Source organism: Furipterus horrens, unplaced genomic scaffold, assembly GCF_987537825.1.
Source record: "Furipterus horrens unplaced genomic scaffold, mFurHor1.1.pri manual_scaffold_2, whole genome shotgun sequence".
Classification (NCBI taxonomy): domain Eukaryota; kingdom Metazoa; phylum Chordata; class Mammalia; order Chiroptera; family Furipteridae; genus Furipterus; species Furipterus horrens.
In genome coordinates, this window is record NW_028327172.1 from 148,189,064 (window position 1) to 148,212,823 (window position 23,760).

The window sequence follows — 23,760 nt, forward strand, 5'->3', positions numbered from 1 at the left end:
AGTTGCCATAGCAACATGATTTCTGCATCAGGTTGACATAAATGCATGTTGGCCTGGTTTGAAAAAAAAAATTGGACATTCAGTCCTTACCAGAAAATTTATATATAGGAGCAGATAATAGCTACAAATCCTGACTTTATTATTACTTAAAAGAATTTAGTATGGGTTTGAACATACAAAAAAAGGGGGCTAGTCTAATGAAACTTCATGTGTCACTAGCTTCAACAATGATCAATATATGGCCATCCACTGTGTTATTTTGAAACAAATTCCAGATGACATATTGGGTTGGCCAAAAAGTCTCTGTGCTTTTTCCATAAAACAAAAGGCACATTTTTCATTTTCATCAATAGCTTTATTGATTTGTATCTTTTGAGTATATCAGCTATCTTCCACATACTAGAATGTTGATTGTTCTCAATGTCTTGGTTTGATTGCTATCAACTTCAATTGGTCTACCGGACTGTGGAACATCATCCAGTGAGAAATCCCCAGAACAAAACTTCTCAAACCACTTTTGACATGTCTGATCAGTCACAGCATCTTCTTTGTACACTGTACAAATCTTTTTTTTTTTTCTTTGCATTTCAGTTGTGCTTTTACCTTTCTTGAAAAAATAAAGCATAATATGCTGGAAATGTTGTGTTATTTTCTCCCATCTTCAATATTAAAGTGGCTAACAAAAGTTCACAAATTTTGATAAGTTTTTATTAAAAATGCATGCTTATATAACTGCTGTCACACTAGCACCTAACAAAATTCTTTCAAATGAAGTTCAAGACAACTAAGCACTACTAGAGCCATCTTACAGGGGAAAAAAAAACCAAAAAAACTTTTTTGGCCAGCTCAATATTATTTCATCCACAAATACTTCAGTATGAATCTCTAAAAGATAAGGATTCTACTTTTAATGATTCACACATGAATAATAAATAAAAGATAAGAATAAAGAAAGATTGCAGAATACAAATTCTGCCAAACCAAATTATTTAAACTGTTTCTATTTTCTTTTACTAATATTTCTTCTCCAGGCACTATATATTTTGGTTTAAAATAAAATAGCACTAAGTGGCAGGCAAAGTTTCAAGTACTTTACATGGACGAGCTTATTTAATTGTCACAACAACCCTGTCAGGTAATACTAATATTATCTCATTTTACAAATGAGGAAAAAAAGGCACAGCTTGGTTAGTAATGTGGCCCATATTAAACACTTGGAATATGTAAAAGAACAAATATTTTGTTTTAGTTCCTGGTCAGGGTTAATCTTATCATTGAAACGGCTGCACATGTAGTTTATAATTTGCAGCTTGTCAAACAGTGCCCACTTTCCTGTGCTTTGCATTCCCGTACACTCTTTAAGACTTGATATTAAAATCTTACTGTGCAGAAACAGATCACTATAAGAAACATGCGGAGATCCAAGATGGCGGAGGAGTAAGTGGAAGCTACACTAACCTCCTCCCAGGACCAGTCTGGATTTACAACTTAATTTTGGAGAAATCATCTGGAATAACCAACGGAACACTAGCTGGAAAGAAGTCTTATAACCACGGAGAGACAGAAAAGGCCGCTACATCACAACGTGACCGGAAGGGAGTGCGGAGACGCGGAAGGGCTGGCTGGGCTCACACGGGTGGCTGCTGAAGGGACTGAGAAACAGCTCAGCAGCCGGGGATTCCCCCTGAGAAGGGCAGGGTCTAAACCCCCAGCTGGGCTTCCCAGCCTACAGCGACAGAGTGGAAAGTAAAATAGTATCAGCTGTGAAAAGCGAAAAGCCACAGGCTTTCTTGCTAGCCGGAGAGAAACAGCAGGAGAAAAAGAGCTCTTAAGTGGATCACATACGAAAATATTTTGGCCACCACTTACCCTGGGCTCAAGCAGAGGGAAGGCAGAGAGGACTGGAGACACTTGGGGAGAATTTGGCACGGTGGCTTTGAGGGGAGAACTGGAGGAGCAGCTGACTGGGTCCCAGTGCTGACTCATCCCCAGTACTGCGGGTAGACCATTCCCCTCCAAGTGGCGTCAGCCTGAGGGGAAGCAAAAGCCCTGCCTGCAGGAATTAAGCTGCCACACCCACAGTCCTTAAGCCTGACAGCTAATCACAGATTGAATAGATTAACAATCAAAGAAGACAGACAACAACAGTAGATCCCTGGAAGTCTCCAACAGGCTGCCTAGGGCCAGACTGGTACATGATCTGACGCCACCAGAGGCAGATCCAGGAAGTGCAGATCATTCCAAGAAGCACCAACAAACAATAGGAGTCAAAAAAATGGGGAGACAGAGAAACAACCTCCCATCAAAAGGAAAGGTAGAATCCCCAGAAAGAGTGCTAAATGAAATAGAGGGGAGCGAACTATCAGATATGAAATTCAAAACATGGATTATGGAGAAGCTGAATGAGCTCAGCGGAAACTTCAAAGAACTCCAGAAAAACTACAAGGAACTCACAGAAAATTACGTGAGCATGAAAAAGGACATAGAAGCTATCAATAAGAGCCAGGAGGAAATGAAAAATACGATCTCTGAATTGAAGAACACAGTAGAAGGAATTAAAAGCAGGCTAGAGGAAGCAGAAGATCGGATCAGCGAGCTGGAGGACAACCTACACAAAAACTCCCAGACAATGCAACAAAATGAAAAAAGACTGAACAAGACTGAAGAGGTTCTAAGACAGCTGCAGGACAACATGAAACGTAATAATATCCGTATCATAGGAATTCCAGAAGGAGAAGAAGAAGAGCAAGGGATAGAAAACCTCTTTGAAAAACTAATGACAGAAAACTTTCCTAACATGACGAGAGAAAGAGTCACGCAAGTCCAGGAAGCACAGAGGGTCCCAATGAAGATGAACCCCAACAAGCCCACCTCAAGACACATCATAATTAAAATGGCAACATTCAAAGACAAAGAGAGGATCCTAAAAGCAGCAAGAGAAAAACAACTAATAACATACAAGGGTACTCCAATAAGGCTATCATCAGATTTCTCAGCAGAAACACTACAAGCCAGAAGGGAATGGCAAAAAGTATTCCAAGCAATGAAAAACAAAGGCCTACAACCTAGAATACTATACCCAGCAAAGCTCTCATTCAAAATGGAGGGTGAAATAAGGAGCTTCCAAGACAAAAGAAGGCTAAAAGAATACATCTCCACCAAACCAGCAATGCAAGAGATGCTAAAAGGTCTGCTCTAAGAAGATAAAGAAACAGAGAGAGACAGAGAAGAACACGAGTACAAAGGGGAAAAATGACAATGAATAAGTACTTATCGGTAATAACCTTAAATGTAAATGGATTAAACGCTCCAATTAAAAGACATAAGGTAGCTGAATGGATTAGAAAGAATGACCCACATATATGCTGTCTACAAGAGACCCACCTTAGAATAAAAGATCTACACAGACTGAAAGTAAAGGGATGGAAAAATGTATTCCAAGCAAATGGACATGAAAAAAAAGCCGGGGTAGCAATACTTATATCAGACAAAACAGATTTCACAGCAAAGTCCATAAAAAGAGACAAAGAAGGGCATTTCATAATACTTAAGGGAAAAATCCATCAAGAAGATATAACCCTTATAAATATATATGCACCAAACTTAGGAGCACCCAAATATGTAAGGAAACTTTTGAAAGACTCCAAGAAAGATATAGACAACAACACACTCATAGTAGGGGACTTTAACACCCCATTGTCAACAATGGACAGATCTTCGAAGCAAAGAAACACCAAAGATATGGAGGCACTGAACAACACCCTAGATCAAATGGACTTAGTCGATATATATAGAAGTTTTCACCCCAAAGAAGCAAAATATACATACTTCTCAAGTGCACATGGAACATTTTCAAAGATAGACCACATGGTAGGACACAAAACAAGCCTTAACAAATTCAAGAAAATTGAAATTATATCAAGCATCTTCTCAGATCACAATGGCTTAAAATTGGAAATCAACCTCAAGGAAAAAACTCAAAAACATTCAAACTCATGGAGAATGAATAACATGCTATTAAATAATGAATGGGTTAACAATGACATCAAGGAAGAAATCAAAAAGTTTCTGGAAACTAATGATAATGAACACACAACAACCCAAAACCTATGGGATACAGCGAAAGCAGTCCTAAGAGGAAAGTTCATAGCAATACAGGCCTACCTAAAAAAGCTAGAGGAATATCTAATAAAAAATTTAACCCTACAGCTACAAGATCTAGAGGAAGAACAACAAGCAAAGCCCAGATCAAGTAGAAGGAAGGAAATCATCAAGATCAGAGCAGAATTAAATGACATAGAGTCTAAACTAACAATTCAAAAGATCAACAAAAGTAGGAGCTGGTTCTTTGAAAAAATAAACAAAATTGACAAGCCTTTAAGCAGGCTCATCAAGAAAAAAAGAGAGAGGACCCAAATAAATAAAATCAGAAATGAAAGAGGAGAAATCACAACTGATACCACAGAAATACAAAGGATTATAAGAAATTATTATGAACAACTGTATGGCAAGAAATTTGACAACCTAGAGGAAATGGACAGATTCCTGGAAACCTATAGTCTTCCCAAACTGAATCAAGAAGAAGCAGAAAGTCTGAATAGACCAATAACAGCTAGTGAAATTGAAGCAGTAATCAAAAAACTCCCAGCACACAAAAGCCCTGGACCGGATGGCTTCACAAGTGAATTCTACAAAACATTTAGGAAAGAACTAACTCCTATCCTTCTCAGACTATTCCAAAAGATACAAGAAGAGGGAAGACTGCCAAACTCATTCTATGAAGCCAGTATAACCCTAATTCCAAAACCAGGTCAAGACACAACAAAGAAAGAAAACTACAGGCCAATATCGCTGATGAACATAGATGCTAAAATCCTCAACAAAATATTGGCAAACCGGATCCAGCAACACATTAGAAAGATCATACACCACGATCAAGTAGGATTCATCTCAGGGATGCAAGGATGGTTTAACATTCGTAAATCAATAAACGTAATACACCACATAAACAAAATGAAAGACAAAAACCACATGATAATATCAATAGATGCAGAAAAAGCATTTGATAAAGTACAACACCCATTTATGATAAAAACTCTCAGCAAAATGGGAATAGAGGGAGCATACCTCAACATAATAAAGGCCATATATGAGAAACCTGAAGCCAACATCATACTCAATGGGCAAAAACTGAGAGCATTCCCCCTGAGATCAGGAACAAGACAAGGATGTCCGCTCTCCCCACTCCTATTCAACATAGTCTTGGAAGTTCTAGCCATCGCAATCAGACAAGAAAGAGAAATAAAAGGCATCCAAATTGGAAAAGAGGAAGTAAAACTGTCATTATTTGCAGATGACATGATAGTGTACATAGAAAACCCTATAGACTCCACAAAAAAACTACTCGACCTAATAAGTGAATTTGGCAAAATAGCAGGATACAAAGTCAATATTAAGAAATCAAAGGCATTTTTATACACCAACAATAAAAACTCAGAGATAGAAACTGAAAGAAAAATTCAATTTACCATAGCAACAAGAAAAATAAAATACCTAGGAATAAACTTAACCAAGGAGGTAAAAGACCTGTACTCAGAAAACTACATAACATTGAAGAAAGAAATTAAAGAAGATACAAATAAATGGAAGCATATACCATGCTCATGGATGGGAAGAATCAACATCATTAAAATGTCCATACTACCCAAAGCAATTTATAGATTCAATGCAATCCCTATTAAAATACCAGCAACATATTTCACAGACCTAGAACAAATACTTCAAAAATTTATATGGAACCAAAAAAGAGCCCGAATAGCTACAGCAATTTTGAGGAAGAAGAACACAGTAGGAGGAATCACAATACCTGATATCAAACTATACTACAAGGCCACGGTAATCAAAACAGTCTGGTACTGGCATAAAAACAGACATATAGATCAATGGAACAGAATAGAGAGCCCAGAAATAAACCCAGGTTCATATGGTCAACTAATATTTGACAAAGGGGGAAAGAACATCAAATGGAGTGAAAAGAGCCTCTTCAACAAATGGTGTTGGGAGAACTGGACAGGGACATGCAAAAAAATGAAACTAGACCACCAACTTACACCATACACCAGAATAAACTCAAAATGGATCAAAGACTTAAATGTAAGCCGTGATACCATAAAAGTCCTAGAGGAAAAAATAGGCAGGAAAATTTCAGATATCCCACGTAACAACATTTTCACTGATATATCTCCTAAGGCAAGGGAAATAAAGGAAAGAATAAACAAATGGGACTACATCAAACTAAAAAGTTTCTGCTCAGCTAAAGAAAACATCAGCAAGATGAAAAGGAAACCAACCATATGGGAAAATATATTCGCCAATGACATCTCAGACAAGGGATTGATCTCCAAAATATATAAAGAACTCATACGACTCAACACCAAGAAGACAGACAACCCAATTAAAAAATGGGCAAAGGACCTGAACAAACACTTCTCCAAAGAAGACATACAGAGGGCCCATAGACATATGAAAATATGCTCAACATCACTAGCCATCAGAGAGATGCAAATAAAAACCACAATGAGATACCACCTCACACCAGTCAGAATGGCCATAATCAACAAATCAACAAACAACTTGTGCTGGAGAGGATGCGGAGAAACGGGAACCCTGGTGCATTGCTGGTGGGAATGCAGACTGGTGCAGCCACTATGGAAAACAGTTTGGAATTTCCTCAAAAAACTAAAAATGGAACTGCCTTTAGAACCAGCAATTCCATTACTGGGATTATATCCGAAAAATCCTGAAACACCAATTCAAAAGAACCTATGCACTCCAATGTTCATAGCAGCACTATTTACAATAGCCAAGTGCTGGAAACAACCTAAATGCCCATCTGTAGATGAGTGGATCAAAAAACTGTGGTACATTTACACAATGGAGTTCTATGTAGCAGAAAGAAAGAAGGAACTTCTACCATTTGCAACAACATGGATGGAACTAGAGAGAATTATGCTTAGCGAAATAAGCCAGGCAACGAAAGAAAAATACGTTATGCTGTCACCTATTACAGGAAACTAATGAACAACACAAACAAATGAGCAAAATTGAACCAGAGGTATGTAAACAAGGAGTAGACTAACAGTAACAAGGGGGGAGGGGGGAGGGAGAAAAGGGGGTAAGAAGGGGAAGTGTAAAATCAAAGAACATGTATAAATGACCCACAGACATGGGCAACTGAGTGGGGACTGAATGTGGGGGAAGGGAGGGGCAGGATACAGGGAAGCAAGAGGGGAAAAAAAAAAAAGTGAGACAACTGTAATGGAAAAACAAACAAAAAAATTTTTTTTAGTGGGGGAAAATGAAAATATGAAGAATGGAAATGCCAGTTCAGTGAATATTAGGACAAAGATTTTCCTTCACGTTGTATATTTTTCTCCCTATTTGATCTCTCCAGAGTTTGGCATTCTAAACAAGTAAGTAATGACTTAAGTTTCTTTGCATAGACCTAATAAGACCAGTTGTTAATAGAGGTTCCTTTTTCTGAACAAGCCTTTGACTGGAATGTCAAGCCTAAAGGAGACATGCTTGGGCTCATGTTGTTACCAAAAAGCCCTAAGGAACTGGGAATGACTTTCAAAGGTAATAAAAGCCCGCGAAATAAAAGGCCTGCTGCCATGGTTGGTTGTGCGGTCCACAGCAATCTCTCCAGGGAAGGAACGAAGGTTGTTTTCCTGAAAGATGGCTAGAAGGGACCTTAAGGCACAATGGAAAACCAGAAAGACTTGGAAAGGACAGGTGTGTACAGGCAAGGATGAATGTCAGGTATGTGGCCCAGCTACTGTGCACTGAAGAGCAGACTGAGGGCCACCCTAAATGTTCCTTGGGTAAGTTCCAGCAAAACAGAACTAAAGATCATAAGTGATCATTTGCTGCTCTTGTTATGCTTATGCAAATGAACAGGATAAATTAAAAATGGACTTAATGTAGTCCCTTTAAAGACAAGGAGAGTAATCTTAGGGAGAAAAATCAGTATTCAAGGAAAATCACAATGATCAGTGGCAGACTGTAAAGTAGGGCAGCTAACCGTCTTAAAAGTTTCTTCTCATTTAAAAAATGGTTTCACTTGAAAATTAAACCATATCTGTGATATCACCAAAGAGATTCAAGTTGCAGGCAAGTAGAATGTCAAGTGCCTTGCAACTGTATGTCTTCCCAATAAGACAGTCTTACAGATTTAGAGACTTTTTTGTTGGTTATGTTACATAAATTAACATGTGTTTTCTGTTTTCAAAGGGCATAAGCCTATGACCGCATTACCTGAGTGATTGTCTGTACGCATAAGCCTCACTTAATCCTCTCTGCAGCGCTGCCTCCGGAGACTCAACAGTTTGGCTGAACTAAATGGCTGAGTTGGTGAAGAATGGGGTGGTCTGTGGGCTTCACTTTAAAACTGAATTCTCTTTTCTATCCTAATGGCTTGGACAGAAAGGGCCCAGAGGTCTGAGAGGGGGGAAACATAAACTATTTCCCTCAGCCCAAACTAAATAAAATGGGCAAAAGGGTTTTGGACAGGAGAGATGTGCCTAGCACACCTTCCTCCAAAGAAGCCCTTTTTTTTTTTTTTTTTTTTTTTTTTTTTTTTTTTCTCCTAATGTGGAACATTGAAAAATTAATCCCTGCCTTTTGCCACCTAGTAGTTATGGATTGAATGATGCTTTTTAACCCTTTTTGCCAAATCTGTTGCCCCAGAACACAACAAGGATGCCAGCCTGCTAAACCAAGCACGCCGTTGTCCGGAGACAGCCAACTGACCTGGAGTCTGCACGATCCTTCCCCATGTGGGAAGGCCACCCTCCCCTCCACACCCCCACTCTTATTAGGGATTTCTGGACCCAAGGGTAGGTAGGACGACGACCATGTCCAGCTTGAAGCAGCTAGAGGAGCTTGAGACCTTCGCCCATTGTCCTTTACAAGATTACAAAGGGTCTTAATATCTGAGAGGGAGGGATAGTTATTTTTTACGAACCATGGGTATGGACTTGGGGGGGGATGCTGGGGGAGGGAGATACTGGGTGGAGGGGAGTAAAGGGGAAAAAATTGGAACTACTGTAACAGCATAATCAATAAAATATACTTTAAAAAAAAAAAAAAAAAAAAAAGAAACATGCTAGGTAATTTAAGACTTATCCTCAGGTTGACCATCTATTGTCACCTCCACAAATATATTTTCAACTGTTACATATGTTCTATGAAATTCTGAACAGTATTCTTCAATGTAAACTTTTGGAAATTTTGATTCCTGAGAGACAATGATGCCAACTAACCACTTAACCACTTACCGGCTGTGTTACAGAGGGCAAGCAGCTATTCCTCAGCTCCTGGTACACACCCTCGCCCCATCAAAACTTTGCCACATTGCAATTATCTCCTCATGGGTCTGTTTCCTTAGAGGCTTCTTGAGGTGGAAGCCAATCTGCCATAGGTTGATTTGGCTATTTCATCTTTTTCTGTGAGCACTGAAACTGGCACCTAGTAAGTACTCAGTAAATGAGTTTTTCCAGATTCTATGATTCTCTAAGTTCTTTTTATTTTTCTTTGAGATCAAGCAAATAATGACATATCTAGCAATGACTAAAATTAAAAATATATCAAAGCAGCCACATAATTCAGAGAAAATACAAAATTTTAAGTCCAGAAGAACAATGTCCTTGTCTGGTTTTATCACATGATGCTTTTTGGACTCCTCTTCCCCTCTTTGCTGCTTTGTGTTGGGGATCCCTGCATGAAGTTAAGACCACACACTCCTGGCAGGAAGGAGTTTTGCAACCATAATATCCCTCCAGTTTCTCAGCTGCCACATGTGGGTATAGGGGACATACCTTTCCTTTCTGCCCTATGTGGCTTCTTCTGTAAATCCTTGGTTATAATATTTCAGTTCAGCTAGCCTTCAGTTGGTTATTCAGGTTGATTGTTCTATAATTTAGCCGTAAATCTGGATAGGCGCAGGGAGCAGGTGAGTGTAGCTTCCACTTACTCTGCAGCCATTTTGGAATCTCCAACAGTTGTCCTCCTTAAACAAGTTATGCTTTTTTCTGTATTTTATTACAGGTGACAGCAAATATTAAAAGTATCTCATATGATGTGTGCTGAGATTATAATGAAAGTAATTTTTTAAAAATGTAAATGTGTTTCCTGAGAGATAAAAATAATTACCTAGGCAAACACTTTGTAAAAAATCAGAAGTCTGGTAATTTATTCTGCACTTTTTGCTTAATACTAAAATATGGAAAAAAATTAATAATTAGCATATATGAGATGTCTTCCATCACATATTTTCTTCATTTTTGTCAAGAAAAATTCAAAAATGGCATTTTTGATACTGAAGGGTATTGTATGTGTTTAGCTAAATATGGGAACTAACTATATTTCCGCACATACTTTTAGGATCATAAGGTGTTTAGTTTAATTATAAAGAGCATTTCTACAAAGTGAATACTATTTACTCATTGACTTGCCCTCTGATGAAAACTGTAAGTCTGCTTTTGTTTTACAGGAAATTATATGACCTAAAAGGTTAAGGCTATAGGAATGATTACATTGGGTACCCTAGAAACCTTGTAGCAGGCTTTCATGATGTTTCCAAGTCAGGTATCACCCCTCCACCCCTATTTCCCCATTCTTACGTGTTTTCTTTTCCTAGAACATAGGGATTTCTCCCAGGAAACAGGATGGCTTCTCACAAATTCTTGGTGCTATCCTTTGGATCAAGTATTTTCTGTACCTTTTAGAACTGGGAATTGCTTATGACAGCGACATCCATTAGTATAGCCTCTGCTCCACTCCTTCTTTGGGTAGATTGCCTCTCATTCGTAAGGCCACAGGGATGGGCTTTTAGCTCATATAAATGTTATAGTCCCTCCTATCTTCCATCACACCTTCAGAATCTTGCATCTGTAGGTTAGGTATCTCCATTTGCATGTCCCCTGGACACCTCAAACTCTGTATCTGGGATCAAACAAGATATCTTCTTCCCAAATCTGCTCTTTCTACAGGATTCCCTTCTTGGTAAATGGCTTCACCATCCACCCAGTGTACCAAACAAAACCTGGGGTCTTCCTTCACTCTCTCCTCTCCCTTGTTCTCACATTCAATTGGTGGCTAGGCTTTGCCTCTTCTTCCTCTAGAACCTAATCCCTTCTCTCCATGCACAGTGCATTCTCAGCTCAGCTCTCCCTGTTTCTCCCCTGTTTTTCCTCAACACCCACACTAGACATTTTCTCTAGGAGGTTTTACTTGCCTACCTACAGCCCTCAGTCTGGGTTCAATGTCCTACACATTCATACGGTGTCTTGTACATATCTATATCACAACACTTATTTTGTGTACCCTAATTGTGTGCTTCCTTTTGTCTGTTGCCCCAGTGCCCCATAAGCTTCTTGAGGGTGGGGATTGTGCCTTACCTATGAATAGCCAGCTCTAAGAAGTGCACGACACTTGACGGTTACTCATTAATGTCTGTTGAGTAAATGGAGGAGACTTTGCAGTTGGTCAGTTGGTCCCGGCTTCAGTGTTCCTGGGGACTCTTGTCAGGATGTGTGTGTGTGATTACAAAGCTTATCTACCTGGGGCTTTGGGTAGGATCACTAGGAGTTACATTTTCTTTTTGCTTGTATCTCATTTATGATAATGAACAAGAACACAGCAAACTCCACAGCACTTATCCCAATGTTATATTGTAGGCTAGAAATAAGTGCTTGTTAAATTAAAATGGTCAGATCAAACAGGGCTCAAAGCTAGAGATCCAGTTTTTAGGCTCCGTGAAGTAATACATTTGTTTTCTACATTACTGAAAGTCCGGTATATAATACACTACCTGGCTACTTTAGCTATTAAAAAATTAATGAAAAACGATAATGATAATATTTATTACATACGAATGATTCCTATTTTGAGTGTCATGTGCATATATCATTTAATTCTCACAATAAGTTTATAAAGTTGGTATTATTATCCTGACTTTATAGTTGAGGGCATAGAGTTAAGTGACATGCTTAAGGTCACCTGCAAGTTAGTGGTGGCACCAGATACAGAGTCAGCTGTCTAATTTCAGAGGCCACATTCATTAGTCACTATTGTATGAACCAGTCAGTGCACTCATGACTCTCATGTCCTACTCAACTGAACTCCCAGCCAGTGAGTGACAACTGCTGAAATATGATTTGTAAGCATATAGAAAACACATTTTTTTTGTTCTGATATCCTGATAGCCAGTTTACCCAAATTCAGGCAAATAATTTAAAATATCACACATGCCAAGTTGTTTCACCTTGTCTTCCTTTAAAACTATAATTTAAGGTAGACTTCATTAAAAAGGCATTACTCCTCAAAAAATTTCATATTCTTTTCCCAGAATTATTTTTCTGCAGGATATTTGTTCATATTACTTATTTTGTGTAGGAATTGAGACTTTTTAGAATGCCCACATGGTAAGAAATGACAACCATCTGCTTGCTGCTACCCACACCTTTTGCACAGTCTTCTATCCTAGTTGGCTTGGTTTTTAACTTGTGGATTGGAAAAAATAACATGGGCCAGAATTGTGTTGGCACAAAATGGCCTGACTCTAAAAGCTAGGTTAGCCAAAAATTTCTTCTGAAAGGCAGCTCCTGAAATTACTGATAGAAGCATCCTTTGACATGACCAGCTTCAATTAAATACGGCCATAAGGTCTCCACTTCAATGAGCAGGTTTGTGGGTTTCTTAAAAAGTTTTGCATGAACGGTGAATGGCAAAGAGGAGAAATGCTGCTTTAAATTCTATTTTTTTCTCTCTCTGATGTCCACTATTCTATATTACCAACCATAAAAATGTGGCCCACTGAGCCTGATAGCATGAAACATCAGAGAACTAAAGAGAAAATTAGATTCTATTAAGTGATTCAACTCAGTGATTTAAATGTGTGTCTCTGCATCAAGTTCTGGGTTACAGTACAAGTGTTCTGTAAATGGTATGAGACCTGTGTTTTGTTTTCCTCATTGTTGAACACCAACTGTAAGTTCATTAACATCACTTACAAATACATCTTTGGAGTTATACCACATGGCAAATTCTCAGACTTAAGGAAATGTGAACACTTTTTTTTTTTTTTTACAATTATAAGAATCAGTGATCTATGACAAAATTGCCAAAATGTACTTAAAATAATTCCCTCAAGAGCTGTGCATAAAAGTTTTAAAATTGCTAAGCCAATCCAGTAAGTTTCCCAGACTGACTCATCCCCTAGTTTGCTGGTTTCTTAAAGAGCGTGCCTAGTCTATACTCTCCACAGAGAAGAAAACGTTCTTAGAACAGAGAATAATCAGTAGTTTACAATGTGTCCAAAAGATCAGTGACCTAAATGACCAACAACTCATTAAGATAACATGAGGTTAATAGTTCTTTAACATCCTTTGGAGCTGAAAATTTTAAAATATTAAGTTGGAATAGGAAAGTTGTGGGAAATTTTAAAATAAATTTTATGTGTGAGAAACTACCAATACACCTGCAACATTTGTGTGACAATATTTCAAATATAAAATTTGATGTTTTCTATGCAAAGGTGGATTATATTACGTGTATGCAATTGTCAAAACTCGTAATACTATAACTTGAGGTCTCAGTGTTTCACTACATATAGACTATACTCCAATTTAAACAAATTTTCAAACTCTCAAGGTCATCAAAACCAAGGAAAATCTGAGAAACTATCGCTGCCTAAGGAGATATGAGGGCTAAATGTAATGTGATATCCTTGATTGTGTCTAAGAACAGAAAAAGGAAATTTTTTTAAATGAATAAAATCCAAGTGCAGTACAGAGTTAGTAATAATGTATCAAAATTGGCTTACTAGTTGTTACAAATATATTACACTAATGTAAGATATTAATAATAGGGAAAACTGCCACTTTTCTGCCTAAAACTATTCTAAAACTTAAAAAGCTTATTTTTTAAAAAAGGCAGGATAAGAGCGTGAGTGGGATGGATAATAATGCAGTTACCACGACACTACTGGAAAGTCAAGAAAATTAAGATGAAAATATCAGTACAATCTGTTTCAAGCAATAAGTATAAATAAGCCATAAAGAGCAAGTGTTTTTTTACCTACTGAACATTTGCACCAAATAAATTACCCTTCTATTAGATTTACTTTCCCATGATAAAACTGAAGCTGGTCATCCTTACCACATTATTCTTTTTAGCTGACTAACGTTAAAAAGGATTGCACACATACAAATGACAATGGACTGAGTAAACAGTATAGTTTTTATTTTCACATAGCATATTCCTCATTGCAAGTCATCTAACGCCACTGTTCTGTCCGTTGAACATCACCACCCACGAGTGGTTACACGCAGTCTTTATATGGATAAATAGAAAAATTCATTCACGCCTGCCAAAACGTTTTCTTATCAGGTGTGAGTGTGTGTATAGATATATGTAAAGAAAACTCTCTTGCAATGCCATTGGTGTCTCTTTGTTAAAAATGCCACTGTGCTATAATCCGTAATCATATTTAAATCCCGTGGATCCTCCTCTTAATAAGCAGGGAACCTTCCTCGCCATTTATTGGTGTCGGTGTTGACCAGCCCTCGGAGCGGCTCGGAAGCGCCAAGCACAGCTGAAAAAGCAGCCTGGTGACGGCCCATTTGGGCCTGGATGCTCCAGGCGAAGTACCCAGAGAATGTAGCAGGATCCTTCCTTTGTGAGGCGCAGCTGCTGCGGGAACACCTTGCGACGACAAATCCCTCTATTTTCAGTTAACAGTTCTGGGGCAGAGGCTGGTGGAGAGGCCCAGAGCCGACGGAGATGGAGACGAAGATGATGAAGAGCAGCAGCAGGAAGAGGCTGATGGTCGCGGCAGCCGCGGCGCAGACCTCTAACCGCCGCGCAGCCTCGCGCAGCCCAGGCTCGCGGGCCGGCACCGGGCGCCGCGTTGCCACAGCAACCGCCCCCCGCGGAACCCTACGTTTACGATGAGAGAAGCGGCCCGTGCGGACACCGCCCCCACGCCGGGGCGGAGGGCCGCGCTTTCTCCCCGCCCCCATCACCCACGCAGGACAGGCAGGAACCAGACCGCCGGGCGGAGCGCAAGTTGGGAACGCTTGGGAAGCGTTGGCGGGAGCTGGCCGGCTGGAGTCCTACAAGGAGGCGAGTGCGAGACCCGCACGCCGCTCCGCCTTCTCCGCCGCCCCCGCGCGTCACTCGGCCGGGGGCGCGTCGTGGGCTGCGGCAGAGAGACCCTCTCGCCGGTCCCGGGCTCTTCCGACTCCTTCGGGCCCCACCGGGGGCGCCCGCAGACGGAGGAGGGCCGAGGGCCGGCGTGGGCGTTTTTTGCAGAACCGCCCCAAATCTAGGCCGCGTTTATCCCTCTCATCCTCGCCTACAGGTTCTCACAGGGAACGGGGGAACATAAAAAGATATTTACCCCTAGTCCTAGTTATTGAAACATTTCCTGAGCACGCCGGCTGTCCTGGGAGGTGTCACCTATTGCACGAAGGCTATGTTGGGGTCATTGATAAAGAGCGTCACAGCGCTTTCCAAAGCTCGCTGCCCGGAGTCGGGCCTGCGCGGTGGCCCCCTCGGCCGCCCTGGGGACGCGCAGACCGCGGGTCCGCGGACGCGTCCGCACCTCGGCTGACTGGCAACATCCCGTCGTTAGCAGAACCGCAGAAGGCGAACGGTTCCCATATTATCCACCAAACCTCCGCCTCCCGGTTCACTGACGAAGACTGGCTCCGGAGACGCCCGGGCTCCCCGTCTCGACCTGAAAAATCCTCCAGGGAGCGAAGGCCTTGTCGTTCGAGGATATAAATATTAATAAGCCGAGCGGCTGGGGCATAATTATCCTTCTTTAATTGCAACTCAGATCGAAAATACAGACCCCTGACACTCAGGCCTCCCTCTGTCGGGATTGCTGGGTGTCGTTCTTTGTATCCGCCACCCAACTTGGAAACCGTACGTTGAGCGTGTTAAAATCACGCTCGGAGAGATCCGAGCTGACGCCTCTTCCCCTTTCATTCGATCGCCTACACCCCCGGGGCGACCAGGGCACTGGAGCCGTAGTCTGAGGGTTTGACAAACGGGAGCGGGCCCTGGAGGACGTGGGATTCACTCTGGGCTTGCCTAGAAGGCACCTGTGTTGGCCCCGGCCCGCGCGAGGCCTGCGGGCAGCCGGAGGGCCTCTTCCTCGCCGCGCCCAGCGAAGCAGCCCTCGCGGCTTTCCGGCGGCCTGGGCTGCCTAGAGTCCCGCTGCGTCCCGCTCCCTCTGCTCCGCCACCCAGCCTGCCCACTCCCTCCCCGAGCGCTCCTCCCTGCGTCACTAAGGTGAGCACGCCATCGAGAGGGGCGGCGAGGGAGTTCGGCGCACTGTCCGGGGGGTGGTGCGGGGCGTGGGCTGGTGCAGTTTGTCGCGCTTTCTCGTCACACGCCGCCAGTGCTAAGAGCCGGGTTTCGGCGCGACTCTGGCGACGCCCGTCCTCGCTCTGGCTGCGCTCATTTTCCAGGCCTCCATCCCGGCGGGATTCGATAACGAGAGGGAGCCAGCGGTAACTGGAAGTTCTGAGGGTACCCCAGTCCACCGGACGTCGGAGAGGGCCCAGCCGCGCTCCTCCAGGAACAGTGGCTGAGGCCAAGAGCCTTTCAGGAAGGACACACCGCCAGTCGACGCCTGGAGAAAGCCCAGCTTTCTATGCAGAATTCACCGTTGGAACTGCCGAATTATTTCTTGCGCCTTTATTTTTGTTCGAGGAGTTATGTGCCAACAAACAGCTGCCCAAGGCAGAGGGGTGTGATCCATTCCCTAGTTATTACCCTATACATTCCCATTTAAATTGCATCAAGAGGAAAATGCAAAATAAGGATTTAGGTAAAACACCCACAGCAGTTAAATTAGTATCCACTTGATTTCAGTGAAAAATGCAGACCCATCTGAGGCCCAATTAAAAATACGACGTGCTGCACAACCTGAACTCTACAGTAACTGAGTTTCATAAATGTTAATTGCCCACTGAAATAATAAAAGCCCACCTTGGAGGTCAGATGCTTGGACTGTAGCTGTGTGAGTTGCAGGCAGTTTCTATAAGTCACTCCAGGGCAAGGTCAGCTTTGGGGCTGACCAAATCAGTTTCCTGTAAAATTAACCTAGGCTCAAGGCTTTGGCAGCAAATGGTTAATTAACTGAGACCCAGAGTTGGGGGAACCCATTTTGATGGTCAGGGTAGGAGGTCAGTGGTACCCTTATTAGCACTGAGGTCTTCCATCTTCCCTTCTTTGTTTCCACCATTCAGCACCCAGGTGACCTGTATGGAAGAGTTAGTGGTCTGGGAGGACATGAGGGTATGAGGGCGTCAGATGCAAGACAAGTTGAGGTGGCAGCAGTGGCATTTGGACAGGCATTTTATTTATTATTCCTGTAGCCAGGACGTGTTAGGTAACTATAAAGACCCAGAGCTAAATGAAGACAATGTGGGGCTGTTCTTCTCTAAAGGAAAATTTAGCTTGAGCAGCCTGGTTTAGAATCAGGCCTATAGCCTACATGGAGTAACATATGTTGTATTCCACCTTTTTGTTTCTGCCATGATGGGTGGAGGAGGCAGGCAGTGTTGGGAGGTGGGCAGCTATCAAGGTCTCCTGTGTCTTAGAGCACAGGAAGGCATTTGGAAACTTGCTAGTGGGAACATTTCTGATTATTTTGGAAACTCTTTCATATTGACCAAGAAGGGTTTCACAAGGCTGACACCAGTGTTTAGAAATTGTTTGCTAATAAGAGTCTTGGGATTTCTCCCTGCCCCTTCCCCCACCCCCACAAATATGGCCTTTTTATATTTGTGTTAAACTGTTTTTTCTTGATAAAGATCAAAGTCCTTCCAGCTTGTCTCTCCAAAACCCTACTCACAATTCCAAGTCATCCCTGGCAGTAAAGTCTGGAAACTGTTTTTGAATTCTGCTAGCTCAGCCTCACCCTGCTCCTCCCCCAGATGATGCAATACTAGAACAGGACTCAGAAAGCTGCTGGGTCTGTCACCAGCTGGCTGACTCTGGCCTTGAGGTGCCAGACTGGACCAAACAAGAGCTGTGTTGAGTGATCCCTCAACTCCTGGAGCAGTGACAGAAATCACAACATCACACCTTCCATTTTTGTAGGACTTTAGAGCTGATAAAATTCTTGCTAGTTCCTTACAACAACTTCCCATAATTTGTATTTATAGATGAAGAAACTGAAGCTCAGAGAAGTGAAGTGATTAGGCCAAGTCTTCATGGAAAATGGGGTCTTGCGACTCTGTCCTTGGGCTCTTGCTACCACACTTGTCATTTTAAAGTTAACAGTAAACACAGTGAATTCTAATTGGGGTTTTACCCTGGAATTAACATCGCATCTTCCTTCTGTTTGTCAGGAGGTGGGTGCAACACATCTCTAGGCTCCAGAGAGACTAGTGGGTTTCTAACAAGAAACTGGGTGCAGTCCAGACAACAGCCAAAGACACAAGTGTGAGTGAGGCCTTTCCACAGGACAAGGCCTTCCAGCTGGAGGGTATTATTCAAGTAAGAAGAAGCCCCTCTTTACGAAGATAGCAGCAGGACAGGGGATTTCCTCTGTGGGTAGGATGGGTCCCCCTGTTTCTCCTCTGCCCTCTACGCTTGCCTGACTCACTGGACACAGGCCCAGGCAGGTGGCTTAGATTAGCTGTGCAGGCTGTGGACAGGCATAGTTTTTGTTTTTGTTTTTGTTTTTCTTCTCAGAAGCTGCAGGATGTGACATTTATTAGCACTAAATATTCAACAATCTCAGGCCTGTAATGCCTCCTGAATTTTACAGAGCATAGATATCCAGACACACCCACCATTCATGGTCATTCATGGTTGTGAAAACTCCCTCTAAGCTATATCACTCACCTGGTTAGGTCTTGAGACAATGAGACTGGGATCTAAAAGAATGGACTGTAGCCTTTCTTTTGCTTGGATTTTAATATTTGCTACTTCGAGTTACTCATGTCCTCATCCTGGTGACATGGGAAATATCACGAAGAGATAGGAAGCTATATTAGAAGAGAGAAGATGGCATTTTTGGTAGGTAGCTCTGAGGCTAACAAACTTTTGAGGATTTGAAGATTTTGTAAACTACATATAAATGTATGAAATTGAGTGCTTAACTGCTGTTTGCCTAAGCTGTGAGTCTGGTTGGTAATGAGGGCTGACATGTATGAGCATTTATATGTGCCTGGCATTATGCTAAGCACTTGACACTCATTGTCTCATATCACCTTCATGACAACCCTATGGAGCAGTGACTGTAGCTATACGCATTTTACAGGTGAGAATATCGAGGTATAGAGATATTCTGTAACAGTGCTAATAAGAGGTAGAGTTAGGATTTTACTAAATTTTGTTTCCTCGTGAATTAGCATAAGCAATCAATCAAACAGAAGAAGCTGGTTTTAGCAAAGTTGTGGTTACTAATGCTAGGTGGCTTCATTTGGAAAGAAAGTCTTCACTACCTTAGCAAGAACATGCATTTCAAGTTATTTTTCTTCTCCTTTCCCCCTGCCTTCCCTCACTAGAGCTGAGATTCCTGTGGTCAGGCCTGGAGGAGGGTGGCAAGTGGTTAAAAATGGAATGATTTATTGCCATGAGTTCCCCTTGTCACCTGACTATGTTCCACACAACTCCTAGCCAACAGTGCCCCAGGCTGAATACAGCTGGGCTAAAGTGTATGAAGTAAATACCTGTTACCAGTTATTCAACATTCAATGTGTATTAGGTCAATGACAATAGTGCTTTTTACACATATTGCACATACAAGGTCTGTCTGGAAAAAGCCCAGCCATTGTCAATATAACAAGAACAGTTTGCATAACGTTGATGTAACCTGGCAGCCAAGGAGAGTGGACTAGAATCGCATGCGTGAACAATGACGACGTCACTGTACTAGTCAGTGGGGGCAGTAGACTCTGTTGAGTGAGCATGTGTACTGTGTGGCTGCCACATTCAAAATGACTGAGTGAGCAGAGCAACACATCTGCATCAAATTGTGTTCAGCTTGAACATTCCTCTGTGGAAACTATTTAGATGATTCAGAAGGCTGCAGCTATGGGCAATTGGTGATTGGCAGCTTCATCATAACAATGTGCGTGCTCATGCATCACACCTTGTGCAGAGTTTTTTGGTGAAACATCTAATCACCAAGGTGACTCAGCCCCACTACAGCCCAGATATAGCACCCTGCAACTTCTGGCTTTTTGCAAAACAAAAATCACCTTTGAAAGGGAAGAGATTTCAGACTGTTGATGAGATTCATGAAAATACAATGGGGCAGCTAATGGTGATTCGGAGAACTGTGTGACGTCCCAAGGTGCTTACTTTGAAGGGGACTGAGGTGTCATTGTCTTGTGTATGCTGTTTTTTTGTATTTTCTTCAATGAATGTCTCTATTTTTCATATTACATAGCTGGATACCTTCTGGACAGACCTTGTATTTACAGATTGAGTCTACAAGACATTCACTCCTGGCCTCTCATTTTATATGTTTCCTCTTTGTACTTGGGGCCTTATCTCTAACTGGAATGAAAGGCTAGGCCAACCTGCTCCACACAGAACCCAGTGAGTCACTGGAGGCACGCGCAAATGCAGCCCTCAGGATCAAAGGGAGGCAGTCTTACCCACACATGGTCTCATAGAGGTTTCACTTCATTACAGCTTGTACTGTTCGCTGACATTTCAACTTGTTTTCCCTAAATTGTTCTTATCCTGGTACCCCAGATCAGAGTTTGGAAATGCTACTATCCACGGGCCAATCTTCAGGATGGCGCAGAGCTGCTTTTCTGTCTCTCCTCTCCTAACAATCCATTTTGCTTTTGGGTGACAGAGAGTAGACCAAATCCAGGATGTGAGAGTATTATCTCCTGAAAAAAGATGTATGATAAAGGAATTTCAAGCATTTTTTCTCTTCCTCCTTTTTCCCTGTGTTTGGCAAGACAGAAAGTAAGACAGTCTACATGCAGGTTTCTTCATATGAGTGGAAGAATCAGTTTGGTTCACGTGTACATACACCTTTTGTTGTTGCATCTGTTTCTGTCAGCTCTGTTGTAAACACCCAAACTTTCTGAATGAGTTCCTCCCCGTTTTTACAGGGCTGGGACTAGGGAGAATAAAGTATTTGTCTTGTGCACAAAATTTAAGGGGGTGCCAGAAAACCAAGTAACAAAGATTAACATTTTAATACAATGTTTTTTAAAAAATCAAAATTAACACAAAAAACCCATGATAAACAAATAATCAGATTTTTAAATAAAAACAGTATTATTGACATTTCCTTTTGCCTCAAGCTTCAGTACAGCTCCTCACAATACTGCTTTCTTGTTTATCTTTCTCTTAAGTCAGAGGAAATGAGAGAGGCAGCAGGACAAACCTAACCGAAATCCATGTTATGAATCAGCGACACTAGTTGTGAACCAGATGAAACCAAAAGTAAAATAGTGTGTTGAAAATAAGAGAGAACTAGAGGGAGTAACTAGATTAATATATAAATAATTTTTTTATCATTGACAATTAAAAATTTTCATAGAGAAAATCTGAAAAGTCTGTCTCTCGGGAGTGGAAGGTCTTGTCTCTCTGGGCTATAAATATTAATAAGATGAGTAATTATTGAAAACCTTGCTATAGTTCAAAGTGTTTTTAGACATGTGTATTTTCCCCAGCGTGTATATATACATATATATGTATATATGTATATAGATAGATATATATCAATACTCTGTGTTGTTTTTTTTTTTTTTTTGAGGACGTATTTCATTCATTCTTCTCACATCAGAAGAGTTAGAGAGAATATGTTATACATTCTTAGAAAATGGGTAAGTGGAATTGCCAAAGAAAAGGTAAAGTCATTTTCCCAGTGATAGGCACTGAGTTAGATGCTTTACATGTTTTCTTATTTATTCCCCAAATAACCTTGAATTATGGATGATCAGCTCCTTTTATAGATCAGTAAACTATAGTCCAGGGGATTGGTTAATTAGCTGGTAGTATCCTCAGATTATTTATTTTATAAAAAGTATATTACTACATTGTTCTCATGCTTTTGGTCATTAGCAAAACTAAAAAAGGCCAATTGGACTAAGAAGTTATATTCTAGCACCCCAAAAAATGTCTTATGCCTCTATATCTAGTAAAAGTAACTCTATGCTTTTCTTTTTACTTCTTCTATGTAGCCCACATGTACTTATGCCAGAATGTGTCAACTTCTAAAATGCTAGTTTAATAGAAGTAAAGGTTCTCTTAACCCGGAACTATTTTGAAGTAAGTAGATGGATATGATAGGTATGAAAAGTGATTTAGTCTTTTTTTCTTCTCTACACAGTGCACTTAGTCTATCTAATATGTTGCATACATGCTAAAGTGTGGAATCATTCTTCTGGGGTCTGACTTTAGTATACTGCTTAATTTTATAAGTAGAAGTATAGCAACATTAAAATGATGTTTAATCAATGGGAATTCCCCACCCTTATACAACTGTTTTTATTTTTGAATAATTCACTCACATGCTTAAATAAGAATAAGCATATTATTTTATATTTTATTAAATAAATTGTATAAATCTCATGATTTCTATAAACTTCATACTAACAAAATGGCTGTGCAAATTGTTTTACTGATTTGGCACAATATATTAAACCATGGATGTTATTAGTTTTAAAGATGCTACCTGGACAGGTGTAAAATCGAACCTTGGGCTTGCTTTGTGTATTTCTTTGATTACAAATGAAGACAGATATATTTTTTAGATGTTTGCTAATATGTCTTTCCTCTTACATTTGAATTGTGGTTAATATGCTTTGTCCATTTACCTATTGGTGTCAATGTTTTTCTTATATATTTGAATAATCTTTTTATATTTTATACATAATTATCCTTGTCTTTCATAGCAGATTCAAGTATTGTCCTCGCCTGTGGTTGACCTTGTAAATTTTTTTGGAGATTACACTTAAAATATTAGCTTCATTATTAAAATGATCAATTTTGCAGTACTGCCAGATGACTCAGTAGTAATTTGATTATACAGTATTATTTATCAAAACTAATTGAAGTCGACCATTTGAAATTAATTAAGGGTAAGCTTCCTTAAGTCTAACAAGTCAAGTTCAAGCCTGGATGGACCAGGGAAGTTATTTCTACTATCTTCTGTCACTGAAGCCAGAGACACTTAAATAGAATCATGTAAGCTTATGTAACCTTTATGTTTATCTTTAAAATAACAAGTGACATTTATTGACCAGAAACTGGCTTGGATATCTGATTTTATGTTTTTAGCTGTAAAAACATTGTAAAGCAGAGAATAGAGATGATATTTTATTTGGGTCAATTTGAGTAATTTGAAAGGATAGGTTATGTTGTTAATTCAGGTTTAGTCTTCACTTTCTTCTTCCTGTACTTCCCCAAAATGAAAAATAAAAAATATCTGAAATCTTACTAGGTAGCCTGCCAGACAGCCTCTGGGGACTACACATTACTGTTCTCCCCTAATTATATAGGCTTTCTGAAGTAGAACTATCATGTGCATCAGAGTTATTTTTTCCTAATTTAAGGTATAACCTCTGACCATGTACCTTAAAGTTGTACATTTTAACAAACATACACACACAACACACATGTAAACATTGACTCTTCTAAAATTCATTCATGGAGTTTTTTTATTTTTTAAAATAATCTGCTCTTGTGTAGTTACAAAGG

The 23,760-nt window shown here is 40.6% G+C and overlaps 1 protein-coding gene across 1 annotated transcript in view; it reads left to right on the forward strand.

Annotated features, from left to right (window-relative positions):
- The window catches only part of SPAG6 (sperm associated antigen 6), a 159,890-nt gene extending 144,972 nt beyond the window's left edge, over positions 1 to 14,918 (forward strand). The window contains 1 exon segment of the mRNA XM_090267367.1: positions 14,796 to 14,918. Within this exon segment, the coding sequence (XP_090123493.1) occupies positions 14,796 to 14,918 (123 nt within the window).
- The last annotated feature ends 8,842 nt before the right edge of the window (positions 14,919 to 23,760 follow it).